Raw genomic sequence first — 24,313 nt, forward strand, 5'->3', positions numbered from 1 at the left:
ACCATCCCTGGAGGTATTTAAAAGACGTGTAGATGAGGCACTTAGGGACATGGTTTAGTGGGCATGGGGATGCTGGGTTGACAGTTGGACTCAATGATCTTAGAGGTCTTTTCCAACCTTAATGATTCTATGATTCTTTCAAATTTACAATTTGCTCCAGAACATAAGAATCAACAACGTGCATTCAACAATAGTATATTTTAAATCTGTAGGAAAAGGAGCATGTGCTGAGGTACAATGCACAGTGCAAGCAGACATCCAAAAGCAAATAATCCACAGACATTGTCTAAAGGCATGATAAACAAGAACCAACTGATTCAAGTGTACAAAAGTTATCACACCTAGGAATCAAAAGATTTCAATTCACCTTAAAAAAATTTCACCCTTTTGAAAAGAACCATACATTGACTTAGACTTTTTTCTCTAAATGTTTCTGTATTATTCAGATACAAATGATCTATTCTTAAAAAGCTCCCTTAGTTCTGTTTATTCAGTTCCATTCTTAGCTGAAGCAGAAGCTTTCAATTGAAATATATAGCACAAACTCAAAACAATATATAATTACAAAGGAATTATACTGCAAGCCACTGCAGACTGAATATCTATCTTTCTCCAAAACACTGAAGTTCATCCAGAAAAACAAATTAAGAGATACTACCTTGTTACAAAATCTGGTCAAAAAACTTGAAAGATAACACTATCTAAAAAAGTATGTGATCACACTATTTAACTATTAACTTTATTTACATTTTACACCACTGAACGCCAATGCATGCAGTAACAAACAACTGAACTAAATACAGATTTTTTTAAGAAGTCTTTTGCAATTAACAACTGGGAAGAACAGATCAATATCTAATCAACAGAAAAGGCAATTTTTGTACAAGTTAAAAGACTTGTCTCTTAGACCCAGTATAAAAAACTTTGTTACAAATTTCTCAATACTAGCAAACTAACAAAACACTAGCTCTTAGAAATAATAAAAAGTGCTAGATGACTCCAAACCGATAGTTTTTCTGTCTTCTCCTGAAAATGTTTAATTGTTTAAAATGTCAGTGCATTCAATGTGCTGATTATTATTTTACCACTTAACTGGGCTTTCAAGTCTTCTTTCACAAAATTTTCTTTTGGATACACTACATGTACAAAGCCATTTTAAAATCTAATGCACCATGCTTCTGCCAGAAGCACTATATTATCACTAACACAGTGAGCTAACAACTGAAGGGTGCAAGAAGTATGATTTCACTAGCACTCAAATGCCACACACCAGGTTACAAAAGAGTGAGAGAACATGGGAGCAGCAACCAGCTGGAAAAGAAGAAATGATGGCCCAAGCCATCCATAAGACACACAAAGCAACAGCACAAGCCTTGCAAGACCCTACGCACACACACTTTTTACAAGGGGACTTGATCACATAATCAGCAGCAGAGCTGATGTAGTTCAAAGACTTACAACGATGGACCAATGTACTACAGTGAAATCTGTACTCTGACTTTAGATTTACAATATAACAAAACCTTGCCACAATATTTAGCACTGCTAATCACCCAGTACTATGCCATTACCAACAACAGGTCCCACTGCATGCTGCCCAGTGACAGGGAGAACAGCTAGAGACCCAATAATAATATACTGTACCGCCCACACTCACTCTGGCAATCTGCAGGTCTTGGAGAGGAAGCAGATAAAGGAGAGAATCCCTCTGCAGTGAAGGTGATAATGAAAAAGAGAGACAGTGTACCAGTGGCACCAGGCATTCAATCTCCATAGCACCTTTGTGTAACAGATACAGAAGGCAGGGGCAGGCTAGGCTGGGGGGAGACTATTCTAACCCAAACACCGCTCCATGAAATCATACAGATCCTTTGTGCAAGCCATTTAACAGCATATTACTTAGTTGTATCTGCATCAGAGATTCAAACAGCACGGCTTACCACACCACTAGATAATTCATTCTCTAGGCTAAAGCTCCAGCTGGCTTGCTCCTAAAGTCAAGCTCCCTTGGGAGCAAACTACAAGCCCACTCTTTGGCCAGGTAACTGAAGTCTACAAAGCAGTGGCTCCTACACAGTCTCCTGTCTGTAAACTACTCCTGTCTCCTCAGCTCTCTGCAAGGCATGCTATCTGTCTTGTGGCTTCTGTCCTATGGGGATTTTGCTCCTTGGTTTACAATGTCGGCAACTTGGCCACTCCAGGACAATTGATACCTGATGTTTAGATCTGCCATTATTTCTTGAGCACATACCGATTACAGTGTCAAGTTTCCCAAAGTAGAAACAAATCTCTGAAAAGCACTACCAGCAAGAACACAAACACATGAAGATGCACGCTTCCCAGCTGAGGGTCAATGTATAATAACGATTTAACACTTGTTAGCAGAACAAGAGCCTGGAGCCTCCCTTTACTATCAGCAGTGTCCCCATGCATAATGGAAGAGGCCTCTGGCATACAGATCCCACAGCCCTGCAGTTGTGTTTTTGGCTGACCTTCTCCATACACAGTAAATTTCACTATTACAAACACTTCTGAACTGGCTGTGGCCATTTTCAAATACTGTCTGCCTCTTGCAATTCATTCAGTTCCACACCTACAGTCTTCCATAAAGCACAGGTGACGAGGTTTAATAAATCTGTTGTTTGTGAAGTGCCAAAAAAAGATATTTAAGATGTTCCTTACGTGCTCCAGCACTTTGCCAAAATAAAGCGGTCTCCTCTGAAACTTGGCAATCTCAGCTTGGATAAACAGTTGTTTGCCACTCTGACAGAGCCTCTCAGACTTTGTGTTAGACTATCAAAGAAATTGTCTTGTCTGAAATGTGTTCATCCAATCGACCATCCTGTATCTATTTTTCCTGGCAAGACAGCAGCTGGAAACAAGGGAGTTAACATGAAAAAAATGAATAGGAATAAGGAATGTGGTTTGCGCCTTCAGAAATGGGAACAGTTCCCTGGAAAGCATGAGTCAAAGGGCTTTAGCAATGGTAACAGACCAGTCAAAAAGACTACAGCTTCTCCATGTCAGTAGTTCATTTCATAAGGATGATCTAATCTTTTAGCCTTTAGCTGCATAGAAGAGCAGAAAGTAGGTGTATCATGCAATTAATATTGTTTATAGTGTTAATAAAATACAAGTATAATGCATACAGTTCTGAATGTCGTATTAAAACGTGTAGGGCTAAGTCTGTATGCAAATGCATGCACACACAGAATGACTAGAGAAACAGAAAATGGTTGCAGGCCAGAGAGGAGGGAAGCTCTCCAGTGAGTGATCTGAGGATTTTAGCCCATTCAGCTTCTCCAAAAGTTCAGAGCTGATGACATTAACAAACGTATTTTCTCAGAACCAAGATTCAAACAACACTTGCTTATCAAACAAGAATCAATGCTGAAAGCTGACACTGAACACATTTGAACTGAAAGCCAAGAAACTCATTTTGAAAAGTGACAGTAACCTGTCCTTTGCCCAGCCTAACACATCCTCTTCTAAACCATAAAGTGGGAATTGCCTGGTACTTGCATACTTAACACAACACTGAATGGGGGGTGGGGTGGGAACTGGAAAGCAAGTTCTCAGAGTTATAAGGTTATGATGCAGAGATGGAACACACTAAAATCATTCAAAATCTGCAAAGCATTGTTCCCTAGGCCACCTAAATTAGTGCTACTACTACTTACATAATGCAGCAGTGGTTTGGGGGTTTTGGTTGGGATTTTTTTTTTCTTCCTTCCCCCCCCCCCCCCCCCCCAATAAGTGTGAGCTCTAAAACCACAGATGTTACAACGAAGCCAGCAAGAGGCACCTTCAGAACAACTGCACAAGGGTATGGCATCCACCACCGGGCCCCAGGAGCCAGTGAGCTGAAGCACCTCACTGAAGTGATAGCATAAGGGAAAGGTTAAGGCCTCACAGTTAACAGGGGCATCATCATCTCAGCTCCTGCTTCAAAACTGTGGAAGGCAAGACTAGCCAGGGCCAGAGGAAGACACATCAGGAATTAGAAACTTGGTGGGGAGACAGGACCTTGGGGAAGCCAGATGTATATTATCAGTCCATAGGCTGGTTTCTTTCTTTCTAAGTATAGACAAAAAAGAAGCTTGTCTGCGTTTCTGTGGTTGGTTGGTTTTGGTGGTGGGGTTTTTTTTGTTTTGTGGGGTTTTTTGTTTGTTTTTTAACAGGGTCAAGGGATTGCTTACTCTTTTTCCTTCACCTTAAGTACATCTTGTTACCTATTACCTCAGTTTTTTGCTAAATTCTTGACATTTCAGAGGAGCTATTGGCAGTGAACAGCATCGAATACATCCTATTTCATTACACTGTAGTTTTCCTAAATTTGGTCTGATATTGTCTGCACTTATGTCAATCACTTTTCAAACACCAAGTCATCCCACATGAGAAAAATCTTAGACTCCTCTCTTTAACCCAAGAATAGCTAAGAGACAAAGGAAAGATCTACTTTCATCCCTAAATGGTAGGGATATTCCACTCACTATCCTCTCCACAAAAGGTGAAATTCTGTATCTTGTTACTAATTTCCCATAGAAAGTACAGTAAATTGTTCAGCTATCTGCCAGAACGAGCAGAATTTAGTCTTGCTTGTAAGTGGCCTCCATTAGAACTACAGGTCTAATTCTAATCAAGACCCTAGGGTTCACCATATCAGGCTGCCCAGTCATGCTGTAGTATATTAACATTACTGCTTCCTTAAACTGAAAAGCATTGATTCCCAGTTACACATTAAATCTAGTCTTTCAGAACAGGTTCAAGCATATGAAGATCATTCCAGATTTAAAGGTTTTTTCCTGAGATTTTAAAATTACACTTTCTATCAAGTGGAAGTAGTTCTAGTAGTCTATATACTCTATATAGAAGTAGTCTATATACTCTAGACTATCCACCAGCTGGGTAGCAAGTGGAAGTCACAGCACTGCCAACTATTAAGGCTGCCTGAAACCTCACAGCTTAAAAAAATAAAATACTATTAAGAACATCTGCATATTTCTTTGACAGGTTTCAACTGCTTGGGACAGGGGTTTGTGTTTTTGTGGTATTTTTTAAATATCTAAGTGCATCTCCAGCTGATTTTTTTGGTAGTGTTTTAAACAAACCAGTTCAACTGATTCAGAAGACCTTATCTAAGCAATTCAGATGAAAAGATAAAGAAATTAAAAAGAAGGAATGGGAGCTAGGTCAGATGGGAAGGGTAACATGCAGTCCTGACAATTAGAGACAACAAGCAAGAGCACATGAAGATCACAGAGGGCTAAAAGATGCTTTTGTTTTTCTTGGGAGATGAGCAATCTAATGGTTTTCTTTTCAAATGTTTGCACTGTCAGAACAATATATTAGAAATAAACAGTTCATCACCTTTAACAGTTCGATTTTCTCTGTATCAGATACAGTCAATAATGTGTCTTCCATTAACTGGATAAAACTATTTTCCGCTAATTGAAATTGTACTGCAGAATACGTTCACCAGGCAACTATGATAGTGTTTATAATGTGCTCGCAGTACAATTCTGAGTTGGGTTTTTTTTGCTTCTTAAGAGTAAGGAACATACTGGGGGAAAAGCCAAGTACTGGAAGTCCCAATAACACCCACTGTTTACAATGCAATCAAATGTTAACACAAGATAAAGATACTTCAAATGCTGTTGTTATTTTTCCTCAAATTCTACCTTATACGATTTGAAGCTATTTGAAGTATGTTTATATTCTCAGCTATCCTCCATGGAGTGGCTAGTGTTACTAATTGAACAGCCAACAGAAAAAGGAATAGTTGGAAGCATTTATTCATGTGCTTTACAGGTTTGGGACAATTTCAAAAGGGACTGAATTACCCCTTTTACTAATTTTTAAAGTAATAAATAAGCCAGAAAAAACACTTGTCACTTGAATTTCCAAGAGAGTTTCACAGCATATGTTTCTATCTGTACTAATACAAGGCTACAGGAGTACATCTAGGACTAAATTATGTGCCAATGCTTTGGCTACCAGGAAGCTGAACATAGTCATCCTCACTTCTCTTCTGCTATGAGGTTACCAGCCAGGTAGGTCTGCTACAACATCTGTGCACATTAACTTTCAAGCCCTGTTCTACTACCAGAATATAGTTAAAGCAGACAAGCAAGCAACCCACAAACACCTTATAGCTAATGTTTATAATGATCCAGATCATTCTGAACCTTTTGACATAATTTTCCCAGTGTCTACTGACAAGTATGTACAATTTTGTTTTTTGAAACAGCCATTGATCAATGAAGTATTGCAGCACAAGGATATTCTTTTCAGTCAGCCTACAATCTCTATTTCCAGCTCTTATACTACTTTAGAACCTCCAAACTATAGAATTATTCATATCCTCATTAGTTTTAATGAAGAAAAGCTGGGGTTCCAAATGCTGCAATTATCAGGTTTTCCTCTCCTGTATGTGGCCAATCATCAAGTTTTCTCAACTCTGAAGCAGCACGCCTAATCAGCGTAGTGACAAAACCCTTTATGCTGCACCATAATCCTTTTCCACACAACTTTTTTTTTTGTCCAAGGAGGTGAAAACCAACTCTTCTGCAATATTTTTGACTTCATGAAAAAGAGCTTGTTGGTTGCCAATGTCCATTTAGATGAAGCAGTATATAAATTAAAAACAAAAAAGCCCATACACCTATCCTAAAACCTCATTTAAGAGCCATACCTGTGAGGCAGGACAAGAGCAGCTGTCCAACAGGCACCTTCTCCCAGGGGAGCAGAGAGAACTCCAACATTAGTAAGCTGGGTACAAGAGTAAACATCCCAGAGAAGGAAGGTGCATGAAGTGGTACAGGACAGTTGTTAGAAATCTTAACTGAACATGTAATAAGTTATTTATTTACATATTCCCTGCCAGCAACAAACAAATGGAATTTCTTCGAACAGAGGATAGTGATAAAAATTAGACTGTGAAATGGCAGCAAAATCTCTGAAACTTGTGAGCTACTACAGCAAAGAGGGCCCAGTTCAACAAAGCAGTGCAGTCAAAGGAGTGAAAGATGGTCCTAATTTCCCAAGGACATTTTTTGTCCCATGCTGGTGTATTATTGCCTAGTAACACAATTTGAAACTAATGCTCTTCCTGTAGTGGTTGCAAGCAAAGAACAGGAGCCTCGACTCCTCATATACCACAGTAGCATGACCACCTCATGAACACTAACAGCACCACCTTTCCCCTACCGAGAACAACTGCTGCTTCTCACCTATTTTGGCAGGCACAGAGCCCACAAAAGGAATAACTTTGGGAAACTGTTCTGGATAAAAACAATGAAGTTTTTTGTTTGTCAGACCAGTTTAATCGCAGATCAGTTCCTGTACAGTTCAAAGGGCAAGAGCAGCAGGACTGGGTGGAGACAAACACCATCTCTTTTGAAAGCAAACACACACTTAGGCTGTCTCAAGGCTGCCAGGAAACCACAGCCAAAGCAAAACTAAGCCTAAGAAACATTCATTGTCTTTTAGTGGCCCTACTGGAAGCAGAGCCTTCATACACTGACATAAAAGCCCCTTTTCCAGAGACACAGGCAACCTACCAGGCTATATAAGCACAGCTGTACACAATTGCTGCCATCTTCTCTTTCACATGGGAAGACCAGGACAGCATTCTAAAATGGTTATAAGGAAATGGGAATATGAATGACACATGTGAGACAGTAAAGAGACCACATATAGTTAGTTATACAAGTCCTTTGCTGTATCTCAAGCCAGCTTTTTGAGGACTGGAAGGAGCAGGGAAGGTTTCTGAAGAAGGGATTCTGAACACAAAAATTCCATATCTTTGTAGGCTTTCATCTTCACAAAAGCAAAAAAATACCTTTTAGAGGGAAAAAAGAAAAAACCTTTGCTCAAGTGCACTTCATATTTGATTTCTTAGATTAATTGCTACTGTCTCCAAATGAATTTACGTTTCCATTTTGTGTTTATACATGACAACAGAATTCTAGCTATGAAGGTGTTACTTGAATTGCCGTTAAGTGAATGCTGCTACTATACAGAATAACACTACTATACAGAATAACAAAACAGAAGCTGTCATCTAAAAGGAGAAATTAAAATTCTTCACCCCTTTATTCATCAGTTACTATGACCAGTTTGCGGGGAGGGGGGCTGGAAATAAGAACTACAGTTCTAGACAAGGATTATAAATAAAGCCAGTGGGTAGCTTTAGCTTCATATAGATCTGATAACTTGAAACTAAATACACCACACATGGTGATCAAAGCTCCTCACATAATACATTTTATACCTACCTTCAGCAGTTTAGCTTCAATGTCACAAAGGTACAGTAAATTATCTGAAGACACCTAGTTCCTGTTGCTGTATTGTTTGTTCATCTCATTATCGTTATTCTATACTGAGCTATGGGAACTTCTTGATCCTACAGGTTTTTTCCTTTACAGCTTTGATTCCTACGGGGTAGATATGAGACATAAATGAAAGTCTGGGAAAACCTTCCTTAAAGGCTGAACATAAAATAATGTAAGAAGAAACATGCCATCTAAGAAAAACTTTTCAGAAGTGTTAATATAAAAATGCATCTGCGCCATATGAAAAACTCCTCAGATTTTAAACACGTAAAACATTAAGATCAGGAAAATCTCACTACTCTGAAATTCAGTTCTTTGGTTTCTTATCAGTCAGTAATCTCTGTGTAGTTGCAGGAAGGAAAGCAATCATAACTTGAAAGTGCCACTAATATGACCTGGGTCAACCTAAACCTAGCAGTTTAAGCTTAGGACCTCAATCAACAGCAAATGAGGACATTTCTTCAGCAAAGGAAGAGCAAGTCTTCATCTTCTCTAATGGAGGTTCTTCCAAGAAAATTATTAGCAACTTGATTGCACAATCTACCATAGTGTATTTTATTATCCTCTTGAGAATTATAACTTAAAGTTAAAAATGCACTGGAAAAAGTGTACTTTTAAAAAAAACACACACTAATTACTGTAATTACTATAGCCTGCTAAATAATCATATAAGAGTAGAACTTAAGAACATCAAAAAGTTAGCTCTTATTTCATTTGAAAAAGCAAGGAAGACATGAAATTGTTTTGTTAAAAGGAGGACAGTAACAAAAACCCCCATAGATTTAAAACTAGCTACTTTTAATTAGTAAGAAATCACACGCCACATGAAAAAATACAACTTTGCAAAAACAGTGTTATAAGACCATGTACTATTTTTATGCTGTTCTAGGAAGCCACATAATGCACATCTGCATACTTAATCGACTAGCTTTTCATGCATTTTTATCTTAAGTTTTGACTATTGCTTGTCTTCAACTCAATTTTCAACATGCAACAGACATTTCAACATGCAACACTAACAAAGCCTCCAACCAAGCTGAATTGTATGTATGTCAACTTCATTAATTTTTAAAAATAATTTTTTAGAATTACCCTTTGCCATATATTGTTTGCAATTGACATTCCTTGTCATTTTTCTACCATAAGATAAATGCATTTTAAACATATGGGAAGTAAAGGATATTTTTTATTCCCCAAGGTGCAACTATAGTTACCAGGCATTTCTTTACCAGACATTTTTATCCTACAGTTTCTTCTGGCACAGGAAGCCAGGGTAAAATTGACTGAGGAGCCTTGAACTGAACAACCTAGAGGCAGCCTACAAGCCCTAATTTTTTTCCTCCAGTTCTAGCATTCCCTCCCAAAGAAGGAACAGTGCAAGACAACCTCTCAGCATTTCTCTGCTGCAGCTGCTCTCTGGCCACAGAGCCTGACTTAAGGTAACAGCAGAAAGCAGTGAAGTTTACAGTTGCACTCATAGTGCACAGCCTGGTCTTCCTCCACAAACCCAGACTTCTGATACCCATAAAGGTGTGTCCTCGCTGTCAACTCAGCCTGTCAACTACTGCACCAGCTGTTTCTGAGACAGGCTGCTTCCTTCTCCACTGCAGCCCCTGCCCTTGGCACAGGCAATGGCAAGCATGCTCTAAAACCTTTTTTTTTAAATCTCCTTTGCCCTTTACACCACTTCTTTCACACTCATCCAAAATGGTTCTAACAACAGATAAATTTCAGTGATCCTTCAGATTCAGGCATCCCATGTTGATTCTCAAATCTGAGTCATTTGCAGAATCTCTCTTATTTTCAGATAACACGGCAAAATCCTGAAAGCTGCAAACCCTTCAAACCTGAGGAAAATATCGTCAACTTGCCTTCTTTCAAATAGCCACTTTCAGTTATATGAATAGACAGTTCTTCCACTAGAAAAATAAGAGTTTGGGCATGAGCTGAACCCCAACAGAAAAAATGAAGATGTTCAGAGAGATGAATATACAATAAGAAGCATTATCCACTATTCAACAGCAAAAGTGAACTTACAGAAGTATCTAGCATCCTTTTGTGGTTAGTAAGATTTGCCACACAAACCTGAAGTTAAGATAGCCTTTATACACTTCAGGACACAAGTCCCCCACAAAAGTTAACCCGTTTTTAAAAAGAGTTTTTCTTATTTCTGCCTCTCAAGCATCCATAGTAGCTACTGTTGCAAAACGACCAATAAACAAAACGAGTCAATAATCAATTCCTGTGTCATTCACCTTCCCCTCCTTACTGTCAGCTGTTCTTCTTCAGCTTTGACTTCTGGATTACCTGGCTTATTTCCTAACAGGGAAGGAATCTTTAAAAACAGGGATGCAATTAAATGTCTGAATAGAGTTTGCGGTAAAAGACCAAGAATCAGACTACTTGCACTACAACAGTGAGAAAACAGTTCTAACAGCTTCATCAGAATTTAAAAAAAAAAAAAAAAAAAGAAGGAACTGGTGCATGTAGAGCCAGCATTGAATGGATTCAGTCAAGGGCTTGTAGAAGGCAGCAGCACAGCAAATACATTTTCATGCTAGAAAGTTCAGAATATTTTAATGTTATTTCATTTTTTTCAGCTAGACTACTTATTCCTGGATGTCATTTCTTGTAACAATATCATTTCTTATAACATTTTCCTGAATGCACATTTTTATTTAAGGAATTTTTTAAACTACTTTTTTTTTTTTTTTGGCTAATTAGCTGAACTTTAACTACATATAAGCAGCATTGTATCTTCACCCTCAAATGTGTAATTGTGAATATAAGTTTGTTTGGTTTTTTACTTAAGTTGTTGAACTATTGTTCCATCTGTCTTTGAAGAAAGGGAAGAAAACTGAAAGCCCTCAAGACTTGAGTCTTCAAATTACTGTAACTTAATTTTGATATTAATGCCATCTTTGCAGAACAGTGACAGAATGAACAACAGGAAAGCATTAATACTGAAAAGGATCATAGAATCATTTAGGTTGGAAAAGACCTCTAAGATCATCAAGTCCAACCATTAACCCAGCACTGCCAAGTCCACCACTAACCATGTCCCTAAGCACCATATCTACACATCTTTCAAATACCTCCAGGGACGGTGACTCCACCACTTCCCTGGGCAGCCTGTTCCAGTGCTTGACAACCCTTTCGGTGAAGAAATTTTTCCTAATATCCAATCTAAACCTCCCCTGGTGCAACTTGAGGCCGTTTCCTCTCGTCCTATCGCTTGTTACTTGGGAGAAGAGACCAACACCCACCTCGCTACAGCCTCCTTTCAGGTAGTTGTAGAGAGTGATATGGTCTCTCCTGAGCCTCCTCTTCTCCAAGCTAAACAACCCCAGTTCCCTCAGCCGCTCCTCAAAAGACTTGTAAGCAGGTTATGAACACAGTCAGCCTTCTGGTTCTTTGCAGAAGATACTTCTAAACTCCCAAAAAGATGAAGATGTGTCCTCTTATTCATACACATTCTCAAAAGGTATTTACTGTATGACAGGTATATCAAAGGACAGTGCCATCTCCATCCCTACAGCCTTTCGCACACACGAGCCCCTCCACCCCACAAAGCAGGCACTAACTCACACTTACTTGGCACTTGCAGTAGAAGTCTACTACACTTCAGCTACAAAGCTGCCTCCTCAGCTGAAGGATATAGCTGGTGTCCTTCCCAACCTTTTGAAGTCTAAGGCAGGCTTTCTGTTAGGCTCCATATTGCATATACCAGGAAGCTGGCACATAATCAGCTTATGTCTGTATTTTTAATGTCAATTTATATGGTATTTTCCTCAAACATGTCAACTGTATCTTAAATAAAATAAGTGTTGATGTCTCAAACCTGCACACAAGAATTGGGTTGGTTTTGTTTTTAAACTTTTAGGAGGGATTTGCCTTCACAATAGCAATGGTATTAGGCCATCTCACTAGTACACCATTACAATATCCCCATTACAACAGGAGAGTTCCAAAACACAAATCCCAAATTGTTTGCAACTGCTGAAATATAAATGAGATTTCTACCACTATTTCAAAACTTCAAACAAGCTTCAACTTTCTGGAAGGAAGAGTCACAAGAATTAGAAGGACAGAACATTACATAGGAGTTGTTTACCTATCAAAAGTAATGCAAGCTTACTACACTGAAACAGTTTCCCAAAACAGTACCAGGACTAACTCCAATTCCTTGGGCCAGAACACAGTTGCTTGGGTCACTTCTGAAAAGTAATGAAATACCAACACAAAACCTCACCTCCTTCACCACTGCCTTACACAACAAGGTATACCACAGTAGGCATTTATAATTCCTTGTATTGAAGTAGTCTTTGGAGCCCTCACTTGAAAACAGAACAAAAAGCCCCTTCTTCAATCCCTTTGCAGCCTAAGTAGGACAACGGAAATAATAATCCAAGGCATATTATAAACCACTATGTGGAAGTATTTAAGAGCTCAGCTTACTTTATAGCAAGACAACCCACCAAATTATCTTTCCACAACAAGGTGGAATTTTATTTTCACAATGCATATCACTCCCTTGGTAAACATTAACATGGGTGTGTTTATATGCACTTACGCATCAACACATGTATATAGAATTCCAAGTATTTGTTACATCAAGGAATATCATTAAGAAGGAATAAGCATCTTCCACCAGGTTATGCTTATAGAGAGAGATATTAAGCTCCTTTTCATCAGGACATCTGAATGTCCATTCAGCCCACCATTTGTGACCAGATGCACTTAGAATGACCTCCCTCCCTCCATCCCTCTCATTGTTTAAGGAACAGAAACTCAAACAGCTTCAGTTGTCAGACCACCAATTAGCTACAGTACTTAGTGCCCAGATGCCAAAACACATTTTCAGGTCCAGAGAAAGTGTTATGATTGTACAGCTGAATACTCTCCAAAATCCAAGTGACCCAGGTCCCAAACCTTCTGCCTGCTGTGTTTTTAATACTCTTATTTAAAATGCCAAAATACAAATCAGATAATAGAGGGATCAATAGAAAATCAAATTAGAGAAGCACAAGTTTCAGATTTGCATGTATCTTACATAAAAAGGATTTTAGCTCCAAAATCCCCCTCTCAGTTTTGGAATAAGATTGCCTGTTTATATCCTATCAGGAATCTTATTAGTGTCACAGATCCACTGTCACAAATAATTATTTTTTTTTTTTTTAAATCTGAGAAAAGGAATGGAATACTTATCACAAACGGAAAAACTCTGGTAGTTACAGATGTTCAGAGAAAGTTCACAGTTCAGAATGTTCAAACACAAACATTACACTGGAAAAACTAAAAGTTTGGAGTCCATCTGGTAAGAACCTTTTTTTACTTTTAAAGTAGGTAGAGCTGAAATAGGTAACCCTTGTAATACGTTCCAAGACAATATCTATTTTAAGAAAAATTACATTATACAACACTAAATATGTAAAAGCTTATAATTTTTTTCTAGGTTAAATACGATGTTAATTTATGCATACAGACACTGCATATAGCTCAAAATCTATAAAACTCAGTTTTCTTGAATAAGCTAAGCAACATTTGACCAGGTGTCTGTTCTTAAAGCTATGAACTTATCTTGAAGCACATTGCTAGACCTGAAGTTTATTACAAGAATGTTTCCAGTAACCAGAAGCACATGATAGTGTAATTGCACACCCCGGAATGTAATACCACACTTTAAAAATGGTTATTTTAATGATTACGCTAATGAGTTCTGAACTTCCAACCTATGTGCATACAGTTTCATAATTACACAGCTTGAAATCCTCATCAGCAAATCCAAATGCTCCTGAAATCCAAATCATTTTATAATCTTGAATAATGCATGGCACCTCTGCAGCAAGAAATTAAAACAAATTTCATAAAAATTCAAAGCTTCATAATCTGTATTCTAAAAGAAACTGCATTACTGAAATAAAGTGTTGCTTAGTAAGTACAAATGATGGTGATTTCCGCCTCCCCCCCCCTTCCCTCTGGTAACTCACAGTTCAGATCCCACTTCAAAAATAAACAGACTAACTCCTATCAAAATATCCTTTTATATATATATATATCTATATATATATGGTGGCTCACAGCATACCCTACTACACAAGAGTGAAATCAGACATCTGTTTCCTAAACAAGCATTGGCTCAAAATGGCATAAAACCTTTTCTTCCTGAAAAGTGTGAAAACATATTTTTTAAAAATAGGCTGCAGCTTGACTGGCTTGCATACTATTTCCATCAATAGCTAAAAGAAAACTCTGTCTCAGTTCATCAAAGGGCCAGCAAATCAAGGTCTACAGTTTTTCCATAAGAATGGCGCCCTCATCCCCAATGCCTTTTTTTGTTTGTTTTTAAACTACAGGTAAAACCTAGATAAACTCAACAGAGGTTTTTAGCAAGCATTGGCGCTATCTTTTTAAGCAAATTAAAAAGCCTGTTACTCAAGATAAGGGGAAAAGCCATGATCACAGTCAATGCAAAAGGATAGACACTCCATTTTGACCTAGAATTTTCTTGTTTCTCACATCTCCTCTTCATATTTTAAGGTGCTGAAAAGGATAAAGGTAACTTTAAAAATACGCCATTTCTAATCCTTCCCATCCTTGTAGACGCATGATGCACAGCTAATTATCAGACACCTAAAGAATACTTACGCTGGGACTCCCTTGATAGAACAGAAGTTACATGGAGGTTTTATTCACAGTAGCGTTTTGTCTTTATATCTTCATCACCCAGAACTAAGAATATTTAAGTAAACAAATACTGTCAGCATTAACAATTTCATATCCCAATAACTTTGATTATGGGAAATTACAACTGAAACATATTACAAACTATTTATACAAGGAAGAACCAGAATACTCTGAATCTAACAGATAAGAACACTATCATGCCTTTGGAGGCTGTAACTTTTATTCTGAATAACATTATGAAATCCATTTTAATTTTTACCAATTTAGGGTTTGAAAGAAGAATGAATTATTAGTTACCCTTTTTGTTAGTCAAATTTTAAGATTTCCACTCATCTCTACGATCTCATTACTGAAACCATGAAATATGAATGCAAAACCAGAAGCAGTAAGGGGAAGAGTCACAGAGGCAAATATCTACACATATTCTGGCAGAGATATTAACCACAGCCTGAAAATTATACTTAGAAAAAAAAAATTAAAACCAAATCAAAGAACAACAGCCCTCACATACCTCACATACCAACATGCCCTCAGAACAACAGTTCTGACAAATTTCTTCAACTTCTTTTTTCCCCCAACTTGAACATACCAGGCTTTTCTACTAATCCTATTTTACCTCATTAGCACCAAGGAACTAAACATAAGAATTGGCTGCTTCTGGACAACAGTTCTCTCAAACAAGGCATTCAAACTTACGGAAGTGTAACCAAGGCTGCCAGAAGCACTAAGTATCAAAAGTTTGAAGCATGTATTTGCTGCAACCAGTTTAACAGTCAGTAAAGAAACACACATTAAAACAATAACTTGGCCATAGTATTAATCAACTAAATGTCATAAAACATTGCGTGTCAAAACCCTAGTACGGAGCAACATTCATCACCTTATAGAGAAAAAAAAGATGTAATTTTTTTTTTCTTTGATGCATGCCTTTTTTGGTGCAGATTTTATGAAAAACACAGAGCATCCAAGTTACAATACACCAATTGAACTATCCTGTGTCCGTTGCACACTTAAAATGTTACCTCCACATTATATGAAACTAGTATCATTAATTGCTCTCTGTGTTACCAGGCATCTCTCACATGCTTATTCTTTATATCTAAGGGAGTTGTGGTTTGTTTGTTTGTTTTAAAAAACTTCTCCAGGGGAAAGTTGACTAATATGCAACAACTTGTAGAGCAGCCTACATAAAAAAACACCGCAGCATATACTTCAATAGGTAAAAATTCTCAGCTGTAACTAAGTCTTACATACCTTGCCTTGTTTTTCCTAAACAAGTGTAATATACTGTTGTACAAACTGAAGAATAAAAAACTCTGTTCTGCATTCCAGTTATTGGAAAGTTACAAAACCCTAGAGAAAATACTAGAAAGCTCAATTACACAGAAGTCTAGAGTTTGAACCACATTTCTCTAACTTAAGTATGCATTACTTGCATGGATCATATATTTGAGAATCAAGCCATATAACAAAAAGGTCTGTAAAGCGTGACGTTTTCAGGCTCTGCTGACCCATTGGAAGGTAATTTAAACAAGCCAGCATTGAGGCCTCTGCCTCTGATTTGCAGAGGAAGCTTTTAAAGCAGCAATGCTGTTACTCCCCATTAAGAGAAATTCCCTCAGAATTCCACAGCCCTTTATTTATTTTTTAAACTATTGAGATACTCCTGCCCACTTGCCTTGTTATTTTGACTTCATTTTACCATTTTTCAACCTGCTTGTACAAATCATTTTCTTTATCACCTCATACTCTTCAGCCACACCTTCTCTACTTACCTAAAGGTTACTTTAGTTCTGATTTCCTTCTCCATTTCATGAGGAATTCGATGGTTGGAGGGAACAGAAGCTGTTCAAAGGTGGAATTACTTCAATATAACTTAATTTAAATACACATTGCACATTAGAGCGTGCCATCACTTTCACAACCGGAATGACAACCCTGAAGGTCTACAGAGTCAAACCCAGGTCAGAAGAGAACTGCTGTATAAGTGCTATACCCAGCCAGCCAGCACTCCCAGTGACTAAATCTGCCTGGAAACAATGGAAAAGTTCCGAATCCACTGACAGAAAACATGCCTGTCAGGTACTTGGAGAGACATTTCCTTCGTATAATTACAATCAATCTTGAAGTTTATATCCACTTCTGAATCCAAACCTTTTTGTCGTTTTGCTGAAACATCTCCAAACCAGCCTCACACTCACTATACCGTCACTGAAACTAGAGCTACCTGCAGAGACCTCTGTCTGAAGTAAGGTTTAAGAGCTACTTAGCATACCCTACAAAAACAGCCAGATCTTCAGCTTCTCATCAGGAGCATGCATGGGCCCAATAACCATTTTGAACAGCCAGCAGATTATTTCTCTAGCGTTTAGAGACCTTCCAGGAAACATGTTTTCTCAATATTGCATTTCTGCTGGTAGTGAACTGAGAAGGAAGAATTCATTGATTTTGCTATTTAATATTTCATTAAATGCTCAGCTAAAATAAGTATCTGAACTACACTTAATTCATACCATTTACTTGATATCATCATTAGAAACACTTAAATGACAGCTACAGTCCCTACAAATCTTGAAAGACGTCACTGTTTCAGTATTTAATTGATGTTGCTTTGTGTCCTTCAAAAGGTGCTGCTGTTACAAGTCACCTATATTTAACATAGGCGATATCCAAGCAAAAACTATTTCTAAGACCATATTGGCACCCTGCTGTTTCAGTACCAGCGCAGTGCCCATGACGATCTCATACCCTTTTTTTTCCTTCCACTCCTAAAAAAACCCCAAACACTATACACACACACAAAAAAAATTCCAACCACAAAACACCCCCACCGTATACCTAAAGTAGTGGAACTGCTGACAAACAAGCCTCTGGAGAGGTTAAACCTACACCACCTTCTAGGATGACAAGCCTAGATCTTTTGTCAGCAGCACTGATCAGGAAATGGTATCCTTACACAAGTGTTCAACAGCCTTGTTGGCCAAATTGTAGATACTGCAATACTGCCCTTGCAAGCATAGTCTTACCGAAAAAAAAAAAAAAAACCACCCAGGACCCTGACAGCAGACCATCATCCCCTTCTTCAGAAGGGCTCTGCTGATAAAAGCATACCAGTAAGCATGTTTTGCTTGTGTTTAATCCTGTCAAAATACGAACATATACATTAGACAGGTTAGATAGAAACTGTATTTTCCCTGTAGGCTTTTATATGTATTCAGAGAGCAGAACTGTTCTGATCTAGGATGTTATTAACAGTTTAAACTTTTCCTATAAGCTAAGAAAGTTTTAACTTATTAACACAGGGCTTCATTACATCTTTTTAGCCTCCCCAGGTGTTTGTGAGCATTTGAAAACATTAGTCCATGTAAAAATCAGAGAAACCTAGAGGGGTACATTAAGTCTATGCAATTAAGACACGTGCCAAGCACAGGCTCGATGTACACAATGATATTATGGGAAACATTATGTACTCATCTTTTGCACAGCATAGAAATTTTCTTAGGGCATTTTCTTCCTCAAGGAAAAAAGCCATTTCAAGTGATAGAGATTTAAAGAAGAGCATACAAAGAGGACTCCATTTATAGCTTCAACACATTAAAAGCAGACAATTTAAATAGCTTTTTTTGAATTCAAATGACAAAATTCAGGGTTTTTAATTAATTAGATCCATCATTCAGAGTAATCAGGACAGAAACCACTTGCTAGATAACTCAGTGAAAACAAACTATTTTAAAACTATTCAACACTAGCTTTGACATCCAATTCAGGCCACAGATTATTGCTGAGGCAGCAGCAGCAGGAGGGGCTCTCACCATAAAGAATTTCCAAAGCATTTTCACATGACACATTACCAAGCACATATAATACTAATTTAAACCTGTTTTATATACAAACAGAACAAGCCACCCTCTCCAACATGCATAACTGTGCAGTTGACAGCAATTAATGTCATCCACTGTACTGCCTATTTGCTGAATTTTGATTAACACTGAGTTCAAGAGGAAATCATGAAGTTAACATAAGCAGAGCTCAAAAACATTGCCACTCCCAATAATATGCATTATGCAACCCAGTGCCATCATTTCACAATGTTGGAAACTGACCATTTATTCCATCTTTTTGTTCCCTCTCAATCATTTACTGACCCACGGCAGCACTTCCTGCTTACCTCATGAGTAGTTGTGCCTCCTTAACAGTCTATTGTTAAGGACTGTCAAAAGCTTTTGAAATTCCAAATATATTATATCTGATAGCTCTCTCTGGTTCATTACTTTGTTTCCACAGTGAAAGAATTTCAATAGATTAGCAAGCACATTTACCTTTGAAGAAACTGTGCTAATTTACTGCTATCAAAGTACGATCTAGAGCAGATTAACCCTCAAAAAAGCATCAGCTAGTTTCCTCTGCCACTAAAGAAGAGCTTGATGGTCAGCAATGCCAAACACACTTTTGGTTATAGGCACTGAGGTTAAGTGCAATGCTTATTTTTATAAATTGATTGATTTCATGGGAGACTACATTACTGGCTTGGATGCATAAGAAAGGATGACAAGGACAAGGGAGCAATAAAGCTGTGGCCTATTCATTTATCACACATATAGATAATCATAACCAAAGAGAATCAGTGCACAGATAAATGTACCAAGAATTCTTTCATCTATTTAGGGACTTTAAACACCAAAGTAGATATCAGGTCAATTAGATCTAAATATCTCCTCCCCTTTTTACAAAGCTTAAAGATCCCCCCTAGCCAATATTCTCAGTATGGAATAGCACTGGCGAAGGCTCAAAGGCTAATAGGCCACAATAAAACTATTAAAAATATTTGTAAGGCTTTTATAGGGCTGGTTCTTTGTTATCAGATCATACCAAACCTTGTAAGCAGATAGTATGGACAGCTCCTTACACATGCTGTGGCCCCATTCCACTCTCAAATGAAAGAATTCTTTGATCTCTCAACCAGCAGTCCCCTTACAAGATTACATGATTCTCCCCTAGTTTAATCAAAAAACCTGATTTGTCACTGCAGCTGCTGCTGTTCAGTAAATCTTACTGATCACTGTTTCACCAAGGCCGCCTGAAGAAGAGAAGATGGCAGTGATGCAACTCATGTAATTGAGACATCACAGGAAGAGAAATTGAGGAGTTTGCCGTATTCCTAAACCACCCCAGACCACTTCAGCAAGATCCCCGTTTTCCAGTGGTTTTTCCTCAAGGCATCCTCAGAACTACAGAGTCCCACCTAGCACTGTTATAACAGAAGCTGCTTAAACCTACAGCTATGTGCGAACTAGAAACTTCATCAGCAACACATACTCAACCACTGACACCCACCAATAAAGTATTGCAAAGGCTTTGGCAACAAGTTAAAAACTGGATGGTATATCAAATATTCTGCAAACTACTGCTCATATTTGCATAAGTGTTCCTGTATCAGTACTTCAAATAGAGGAAATCCTGTGTGGATGTGTTAATTTTTAGTAACTGATGAGACCAGTAATGCATTTCCCTTTGATGCGATATCTCATTTTATGACACCTTATGCTTATGGTCTTATCCTTTATATACAGGTGTGTCAATCCTCAGAACCCAGTCCTTAGTCTCCAAACACTACTGGAAAAAAGTCTTAGGGTGTTTTAAGTACACTTCCAGTAAACATGGACAAGCAAGAAATACAAGTTCGATAAAAAGAACATATACCAAAGAGAGCTCCATTGTTCTTCAGAATTCCCACACAAACCACAACAAAATTACACTGACATACGCCTTAGACAATTTTCTAAGGTACTGAGAAACAGCATCCCATTAATCATAAGCAAAATGTTGCACCTTGTATTAAGTCATTGAAGAATCAACAGCATATAAAACTAGCATTTCTGTTCACAATATACAAAATTATTTTTGAAGTCACTAAGCATATGGCACTATAAATAGACAAAACTATTTGTCTGAAATTACAGACATATCCTATATTTGGATCTTCAGTTTCAAGTCACTAGATATATTTTTTCCTCTGATTTTACGAAGAAAAAAAAGAAAAAAACAGCAAAGTATAAATTATACCCCACCTCCTCCTCCTCTATGCTGAAATAAGTCACCAGTTAGTTTCCCAAAACTAATTTTCCTGATAATTACAAAGAATTAAAACGGGCTACCTTACAGCTACTACTTCTCTACCCAGAAAGGACATCTATCTTATCTGAATTGAAAGAGACTCATAGCTTTTAAAATTAATAACCGGCCTGCTTAGACTTTCAGTAGCAAATCACAGGAACTCCTCCTGAAATTTAACACAGTTGAGGCAGCTGTTCTTGTCATCGCAGGATTTGTCTGTTTATTTTGTCACACATATTCAACCATGACATTTGAATGATTCTCAGAAACTTAATTCTAAGCAAAGGAAGAGATTATAAAAGATATTTTAAGTGGCATAAAAAAAGATGCCTTGCAAAACTGACATTCCTTCACCACTCCATTTTCATATAGCAATAAAAAGAAGCACAGAACTGCTTGAAAAGGTTAAGTCCTAAATCAACTGCTAGGCTCCTCTGATTATCTTCATTGCTTTGGTCATGCTTTTTTTTTTTCCTCTCCAGTTCTACTCCAGAAACAGAGCGCTATAGCACCTATGGGCAGATGTGTTTAATTTAAGAATATTTAACACACTTCACCTGCCAGATGTCCAAGAAATGAGAAAGTAGCATTAGTTATTTGAAAAGACACAGCAAAAAGCAAAAGTAGTATTTTCATCCAAGCTCTACCTTATCTTTGTCTTCCACAACATCTGCCAGCACATCATCTGGGTCCAGGATTCCTCCATCCGTATACTCCAGGTGGTGAATATTTACCCAGGAAGTTGGATCCTGTAAGACAGACACAAGACTTCTTAACCTAACCTTGCACAGTTTTAGTGCCATCAGATAAAGCAGCTTTGTATGCCATCTGCTTCCCACTCATTTCCCTCTTTAATCGTGAGTTAGAAGCTTGGAGCTGCTACCCAAAATTGAAACCGAGAGAGAGAATGAAAACTACAGACACGTAACAAGACACCACCTATAGAACACTATGCAAAAGACCTTTAAAATGTACATTTCCATTGCCTTATTATTCTTTACTTAAGTTAAATAGTTAATAAAACATAAGGAGAAATTAAACTTTTTTCATTTTACAATAGTTTATAGTTGGAATATTTGGGTTATTATCGGCACACACACACATGTAAATATATATATATATATATATGTATGGACATTCACCACTCCAGACAGTTGGGGGGGGAGGGGGAAGGGGTGTATATATATATTTATATATATAAAACACCCCCATCTTTTCTTTCTCTGAGAAGGTAGGTCAGGCTATTGTGGCAAAAAATGAATAGAATAGATAAATCCCAGTTTGTTTTCACAAATAAATGCTCTCAAATTCCAATGCAGCATTGTGTACCATATTAACAGGGATCACGTTAGTTTTCCAAAAACTAACGCTTTCCTGATATATTATTAACTACTTCACTTCAATAACTGGGAGCTTAGCCAACGTCCCACTGACCCAGAAGCCAAAAGGCTCAGAGCGCACTGCTCAAGAGCAAATTCTCCCTGACATGAAATACAAATCAGGAAGTAGACACACAGTCTGTAACCACTGCCCCCAAACCATACCAGCTACCTGTGTACACATAACTTCCAAGGGGGACAGGCTAAGTGGTACTTATGTTTGAATTGCCTCAGTTAACATTTGAACATTTATCCTATTAGGGCCAGCTATTGTGGTTTAGCAAGCACATGGCAGCTCATCCAGTCATAGCAACATGTTTGAGTACTCTACAGTATCAGCATTGATAAATGTTGACTTGGCACATCTTCTACAGCACACTGAAGAAAGGAAACATGCTTAGTTAAGATTACAAAGCATATTTGAGTCCTCCATCAAATATTATGGAGACTGTCCAGAATATGCTACAATTAAGGGTCAAGAAACTGGCATGCACACACGTAGTTTTGAGAAAAGGTTTCAGAAACGGACGAAGAAAAAGCACTGCTGATGTGCAATACACAATCCCAATGATTCTATTTACATTACATCTGTATCTCCAATCCCTTCCTTGTCAAGTCTAATTAGATCACAGTTCTCAGAAGCAAGTGAAGCACAACAGACACGCTATATAGACTAGCAAGTTCCTTATCTCTAGTTCAGATATTCCCCACATAATGAAGTCCCTGAGAAGTAGGGATATTCCACTCCATATTTATTTATGGGCATTCTATAACTTTGGCCATCAAGTGATGTAGACAGCAGATAAATCAGAATAATTCCATCATAGGTACAGATGTGGATCAATTGGATTAGGCCTCTTCTTTATTGTATCACCAAGAGGCAGCAGTCAAAAAACAAACCAAAAAACCTCACACCACAACAACCCTAGCATCACCAACAGGTCAGCCCATTATGCCACTATCAACTTTGCTGGTGAACTCCAAACAAAATGTTTTTCCTATTCTGACCCATCTAGCTTCCACAGTTCAGTTTCAATTCTTCCACTGACACATAATGGTTTGGGCTGGGATAGAGTTAGTTTTCTTCATGGCAGCTTGCATGGTGCTATGTTTTGGATCTGTGACCATAACAGCGTTGGTAACAGGGATGTTTTGGCTATTACTGAACAGTGCGTACACAGCAAAGCCTTCCCCATATCCCACACTGCCGCACCAGCGAGTAGGCTGGGGGTGCACAAGAAGCTGGGAGGGGACACAGCTGGGACAGCTGACCCCCAACTGACCAAAGGGATATTCCACACCATATGACACTGTGCTTAGCAATAAAAGTTGGGGGAAAGGAGGAGGAAGGTGGGGGGGCAGAGTTGTGTGTGTAGCTTTTGTTTTACCTATTAAACTGTCTTTATCTCAGCCCATGAGTTTTCTCACTTGTACCCTTACGATTCTCCTCCCCAGCCCACCGGGCAAGGAGTGAGCAAGCAGCCGTGTGGGAGTTAGCTGCCTTAGGTTAACCCACAGCCTTTTTACCACCTTGCACTTGTTTTAGGGTTAAGTCTGTCTAAGGTACGGTATGGCTGAATGACAACCACCCAATTAGGCACATAAAAGTATCTCTATTTGTAACATGTCTATTTAATCTGTAATTTACCTCTAACTACAGTTATTTCGTTTCACACTAAAACCACCCATTTGTGAAACAGCAAATGTTTCTTCATTCTAGGTAGCAGGTGTTCAAAATTACAAAGTTTAAGAAAATCAATTAACATGCTTTTGTCTCTGCAAAGTGATGAAGTGTAG

At 38.1% G+C, this 24,313-nt stretch overlaps 1 protein-coding gene across 1 annotated transcript in view; it reads right to left on the minus strand.

Annotated features, from left to right (window-relative positions):
- The window catches only part of PARD3B (par-3 family cell polarity regulator beta), a 415,216-nt gene extending 392,516 nt beyond the window's left edge, over positions 1-22,700 (minus strand). Inside the window, exons 1-2 of the mRNA XM_009333046.1 lie at positions 22,689-22,700; positions 21,785-21,886 (exon numbers count right to left, since the gene is read on the minus strand). Coding sequence (XP_009331321.1) covers positions 21,785-21,886; positions 22,689-22,700 — 114 coding nt within the window. The remainder of the gene's footprint in view (positions 1-21,784; positions 21,887-22,688) is intronic.
- Positions 22,701-24,313: the final 1,613 nt, after the last annotated feature.

This window comes from Pygoscelis adeliae, unplaced genomic scaffold (genome assembly GCF_000699105.1).
Source record: "Pygoscelis adeliae isolate BGI_AS28 unplaced genomic scaffold, ASM69910v1 Scaffold160, whole genome shotgun sequence".
Classification (NCBI taxonomy): Eukaryota; Metazoa; Chordata; class Aves; order Sphenisciformes; family Spheniscidae; genus Pygoscelis; species Pygoscelis adeliae.